General features: G+C 44.4%; 1 protein-coding gene across 1 annotated transcript in view; it reads left to right on the forward strand.

Moving 5' to 3' along the window:
* CGNL1 (cingulin like 1) overlaps nt 1–6,329 on the forward strand; it is a 149,347-nt gene that overhangs the window by 133,929 nt on the left and 9,089 nt on the right. Inside the window, exons 15-16 of the mRNA XM_088445190.1 lie at nt 1,298–1,381; nt 1,677–1,801. Coding sequence (XP_088301316.1) covers nt 1,298–1,381; nt 1,677–1,801 — 209 coding nt within the window. The remainder of the gene's footprint in view (nt 1–1,297; nt 1,382–1,676; nt 1,802–6,329) is intronic.

Raw genomic sequence — 6,329 nt, forward strand, 5'->3', positions numbered from 1 at the left:
TGGTCACGTCCCCTTAAGAAAAAAAGAAAGAAAAAAATATAGTTGCAGCGCCGCAAAGCTGTGTGCCCCGCAGCCCAACGCTAATCAGGATGATCGCTCCCCCACAGGCAGAGGAGACTGCTGCATACAGCCCAGCGTGTGCTGGGCTGCTTAATTGACAGGATAATGGGAAGGGGGGCAGCGTCGAAACCGGGCCTCCGCAGGGCTCCTCCAGCAAGCCCAGGCCCGGGTAATTAATACTCGCTCCCCCCCCCCCTCTCGGCGTTCACGTAGGACCCATTCCGCACATTCACAGAACGGGTCCTGTGGATTCGCAGAATTCCGATAAACTGGAATCTGCCTTCAGCATTGCACTGAATTAGCCCCTTCATACACTATTTGCTACTTAGTTTACAATTTTTGTATTGAGTTGCAAAATTTGGGAAAAAGTTGTCCATCAAGGTAATTGGTGCCCGTGGCGGAACGTCTAAGTCACGCCAGGCGTCTTGCCCCATATGGCCCAAAATAGGTTTATGAGGACACCTGTAGGTGGGGAAATGCTATAATACATATTTTTAAAAAAATATTTGTTGGCACATCAAAAGTCATAGGCCCTCATTCAGAGCCGTACGCTCTGAGCAGAGCGCACGCTCTGAATGAGGGCCGCCCTCCATGAAAATGGAGCGTCCTCCTGGACGCTCGTATAGCTGTGGGTCACCACCCACAGGCTATACGAGCGTGCAGTTTGATGGCTGCGATGGTCTTGACCATCGCGACCATCGAAACTGCGAGCCGGAGCCTGCGGTTGAGGTTTTCAACCGCAAGCTCCGGAGTGATTTTGGCTCTATCAGAGCCAAAATCACTCCCACTGACATCACTAGTGATGTCAGTGGGCCGGCTTCTGACGGGAGGCGTTCCCGTGGGAACGCCCCCGTCAGGGAGGCACGCCCCCGGCACGCCTACCAAAGGATGTCGTGCTGTCAATCAACATCAACAGCACGCCCCCTTTGATCAGACACAACGAGCGAAGGACTTTCCTTCGCTCGTCGCGTCTGGCGCATGCGCACGACGGAGCTCCCTCCGTCGTGCGCATGCTCAGTGCAGAACATCGACCCACTTGCGAGCGGACAGACGCTCGCGAGTGGGTCTGAATCAGGGCCATAATTAGAAATACAGAAATTTAAAAAAAAAAAAAAAAAAAATAGAAAGTTTAATTTCCATTAGTTGTTGAAGTATATAATGAAAATATCCATTTCATTCTAAATAATAATGGCACAATAATCTACATATTTAATTCTAACCATATTTTCCATGTTAGATTGAGCAAATGAGGGGAGAATTACTTCAAGAACGTGCAACGAAGCAAGATCTGGAGTGTGACAAAATGTCCTTGGAAAGACAGGTAAATGTTAGTCCATAAATGTATGTATGTACAATAACCTATGTATGTTTGTAAAGGATCTTCACCCACCGTAAACTCTCCCCTCTGGAATTACCCTGAACTTCTACCCAATATATACACACAGAAAGAATGAAGTAATCAGGTTCTCTGTGATTGCAGGAACTCTAGAAACTAGATAGAGAAACCATTGTTCTTACAAGATTCATAAGTAATGGGAGAAATATCCATCTTCATTTTAATGCCTTGTGTAACATTTAAGGCTGCACATAGCGTGACCCACTGCACCTTTCTCTAGAACAAAGATCTGAAAAGCAGAATAGCTCATCTTGAAAATTCACATCGATCCAATAAAGAAGGGCTTGTCGCTCAGATGGAAGGAAGAATAGCGGAGCTGGAAGAACGCCTGGAAAATGAAGAAAGGTAGTGTAGCTTGTTGTATGTGGAGTTTTATTTCAGTTGTGATTATTTTTAACCTTTTGTTGTCTTATGTAGTTGTTGTCATTTAGTTCTGCTGGTAGTGATGGTTTAAGCTTGCAGGAGCTTTTTGTCAAGCCAGAAACCAATATTTAGCTTTTCCGCACATACACGGAGTGACTTGGAGTCACTCAACTAGATTTGCCTTTTGACTTGAATTTCCAGTCTGATTTTAGTCCTCAGTGTAAAGGGATAACTTCTAACCAAGAACATTTTGGAGTAAATTACATAAATAAATAGGGGTGGGTGAGGCTCGTCATAACAGATCTGCCCCTTCAAATTCTTGCTCTATTCTTTTTGAGCATTGATAAAAAAAAAGGTTGGTCTCCAATCAACCAAATATATCATGTTTTATTCTCTGGGTCAAAAGTTTCCAGCTGTGGACACAGCATACGAAATTATTTGTTCGAGGTCACAGGGGAGCAGACATTGTTACTTGAAGTCCCCATGAATTCCCTTGGTAGGCTATATTTAAGTTTGCCGGTGCACCTCTGCAACAAGGGAAACTCAAGAACGGTAGATGAACTTAAATGTATTATCTCTCCATCTCACACAACAGTATTCTTAATAACTTTTATGGGTGTTTATACTAATCAGTGAAGGTTTTTTATTTTCTTTGAGACAGCATAATGTTTTTAAGATAAATCTTATTCGAGTGTAATGCAAATTTAAAGAAGATTTCATGTTAAATTCATTATCATTGTTATGATATTTTATTTATTAGGCACCACAAGGCGTACCCAGCACCGTACATGATTTAGATCTAAAAGCAAATCAAGTAAACAGGATAAATACAATGCACAACTGTGAACAATTGATTGAGTACAAAACATAAACACAGACATTGCCGTGATACCATGGACAGGGAGTGATGAGTACAGGGGTGAGGGGACGGCAACTCCCTGTAGCTTGTAGGAGCAGGCAATGATGACTCACATGGCGGAAGGCACAACAACTCGCAATGATCCTGTGCTCATGGGTGATCAAACGGTGTCTGAGTCGCTCAAAAGGAGAAGTAGACAAAGACGAGCAGCACAGGTGGTAAGGCTAGTGCAAGGGGAAGAGCAAGACAGAAAAGGGACCTGCCCAAGAGCTGACATTCTAAGGAGAAATATACCCATACAGATGCACCTAGAAAATATTTCAAATGGACCCCTCTCGCTACATTGTGTAGCAGCTCTTCTCACAGTGGACAAGTATGGAGTAATTACACATTGCACAGAGAAAAATGTGGATATTTGTCCACTCCATATACAGGTTGCATGCATCTATGTAACAGCACCACCCCTATTCATGCGCTTCTTTTCATGGCCGTCATCATTACCAGTGCGCACTAGCACCAGAATTATCCTTGGTGCAAGAGACCCATCTGAAGACAGGGGTATGCTTAACCCTGCAATTCTGTTGACACACGTTTTCTAAACTTTCCCTACTAAGGCCCTATTTCCACCAGTTGCTCCCCTTCTGCTGTAAGGGGAGATGCCACAGAGGTACGTTTCACACTGAATCAGCTGAAGATGTGTGTGCTCAGCTCTAGAGCATGTGCAGTGTGAAAACACGCGAGATCCGCCTACAAAACTAACTTGCATTTACTTCTGCATCAGCCCCATGAATGCAGGTTGACTCACTTGGTAGTCATGTCTGAGCTTTGTGTGTGAAATTATTTATCAGCATTTGTTATATTTATTTTTTGCTTGGTGTAGCTTTTTGGGTACTAACCTTCAGAGACAAAATACTACACCTGTATCTCTATATACATAAACTAAAGTCCCCAGTTTATGGGTCTGTCTGTCCATTCAGGCTAATATCTTTTTCCACTGGTTGGATTTTGATGGGGTTTTCACTATTCTATACAGCATTGATCGAGGAAGGTTTAGGTGTAGGAACCATTCATCGGTGACAAAAGAGAGCCGAGCAGTGACTATTTTAGTGAAACAAATGTCATAAAAAATCTTGCACCAAGCTGCTCTACAGGAGCTGGCCATGGTGCTGAAATGGCTTGGAATGTAGCAAGTCACAGAAAACACGGTTGTGTGTGTGAGAGACTGCTGCTGTAGGACCAAGGGCTGCATTCTAATTGGCTCTCTGAGAAAGTAAGAGCCAATCGTAGATAGCAATGAGCCAGCAGCCTATAGAGGGGAGGGAGTCAGGGACTGAGCAGGGTCGTGTCTGAAGCAGAGAGTGAGAGTACCTCCAAGGAACCCATGAAGATACCCTGATGCAGACATAGTAATCAGGAAGGAGCCAGGAGAGGTATAGCTATCACAAATAAAAACAAACAACCATTGGAACACCTTCGAATGATTTCCATTTGATGGTGGCAAACATTGGACCGCCACCATTAAATGGTAAAAATACTACCATTGGAACAAAAAAATTTATGGTTAGTAACCATTATGTTCCAATGTCCATCCTTACGCTGAACCTACAAACGGAGTCCGGCCACCACTTCTCCACCGTGAAGCTCCCTCTCCAGTGTGATGTCCTCACTCAGCCACACGCCCTCGGTGAATAGGAGCAGATTACATTACATTAGATTAGATTAACCATTAGATTAGATTAACCATTACAGCACAGATGGTGTAATGGTTAGCGTTACTGCCTCACAGCACTGAGGTCGTGGGTTCAATTCCCACCATGGCTAACTGTGCGGAGTTTGTATAGTCTCCCTGTGCTTGCGTGGGTTTCCTCCGGGTACTCTGTTTTCCTCCCACACTCCAAAAATATACTGGTAGGTTAATTGGCTCCCAGCAAATATTAACCCTAGTGTGTATGTGTGTGTACATTGGATAGGGAATATAGATTGTAAGCTCCACTTGGGGCAGGGACTGATGTGAATGGCCAAATATTCTCTGTAAAGCGCTGCGGAATATGTGTGCGCTATATAAATAACTGGTAATAATAATAATAATAGGAGGTCATGCAAGTCAGCGCTTTGGCAAGATGAAATTGCTTCCGTTTGAACCCAGGGCGAGTCGCTAGTTTACATTTAAAGCAAAAGGAATTTTGATATGTGAACAGTGCCATAATGCGGCATGTGTCCATATATGCACCAAACAGGAGTCTGGGAAAGCCTCTGAGTGGGAAAATATATATCTAGCAAATAATATATCTTGTGATGTATATAATTTTATTTTCCTGACTCAGGAATGTTCCTGCTCATTGCATTTTCCCCCCTTTGGTTGTTTCCTCGATCTGTGCATATACATGTGCTAACTCCATTTAATATACAAGACAAAACACTGTAGTGAATTAGGATCCATACTTTGTACACTTGTAGGCATGACGAAGAAGCTTAGGGGACTATTTATCAAATAATATTTGCAGGATATTCCCCGAAAGCAGCCATTTACAAAGGGTACTCACAAATGTTAATTATCTCCTGAATGTAAAATGGCGAGTCCCTTCATTTCCGACGGCAGAAGCAGCCTTCATAAGCTTCTATGGATTTACTAATTCCGAAGCTTGGCCCCAGCAGCTAACTCTGGGCCTGATTCACTACGGATCGCAATTCTGCTTATACGCACGCACCGCAGTTGCTAATATCAGTGGTGCTATTTAAAATGTTTGCATGTACATTGCGATCGCATCTTGACATAAGGACGCCCACTTCCACTTACTCACATCCGTATACTAGGGGAACATAGTGAAACAATTGATAACATCGAACCCATATGCACAAGCCCTGACCTTACTCCAAAATTTCTAACATCCACGCACGTTATCAGTGTTGTAGCTGCTTATGGCCACGCAGTGGATAATTTATGCACGCTCCCTGCACGCCTGCATTCGCCCAACCACCCCCTGCCACCACCCACAAACGGCACTTCCTGTCAATCACTCTGCTCTGGGTCTGCATAGCTTCTGCAATCGCAGTTCCCATCGCAACTGCTAGTTTGTGCTCTGCGATGCATACGCATGCACAGAATGCAACAATCGACCGATTGCATGCGTATTAGCAACTGCGTTCCTTGCTGAATCAGGCCCTCTATCTTCAGATGGCATTAGCCGCTGTAGCCTATGGGCTACACTCCGTAGAAATTACTGGGATAGGGTTCCGTAACAGGCCGCATATGTGCAACAGTGCTGTGGGGCCCCCGAAAGAGAAGTGAAGTGATTGCTCACACTTTACTTATAGTAGGGACAGGCTTATTTTTGTATCCCCTGTCCCTGGATGTGATTTTTAGTACATTTGGGTGGTCCATTATTCGGGGCCGCAACTAGGGGGATGGGGGGGCACATGCCCCGTGTGCCCGGGCTTGAGGGTGTGTGTGCTGCAGTTGTTGATTTGGAGCCACCCACAGCAGCCCTTGAGAGAGTGATACAGCGCTGCAGTCATTCTCAAGGCACGTATCCACTAGATGATTAAAATGAGCGATTGAATGATTACAACTTCGTTATCGTTCAATTGCTCATTAATCGTTCATAAATCATGCAGTAAAATGTCGAAAACGACCAGTGATGCGCATTCCCG

Source organism: Taudactylus pleione, unplaced genomic scaffold (genome assembly GCF_031769625.1).
Source record: "Taudactylus pleione unplaced genomic scaffold, aTauple2 ptg000019l, whole genome shotgun sequence".
Lineage (NCBI taxonomy): Eukaryota > Metazoa > Chordata > Amphibia > Anura > Myobatrachidae > Taudactylus > Taudactylus pleione.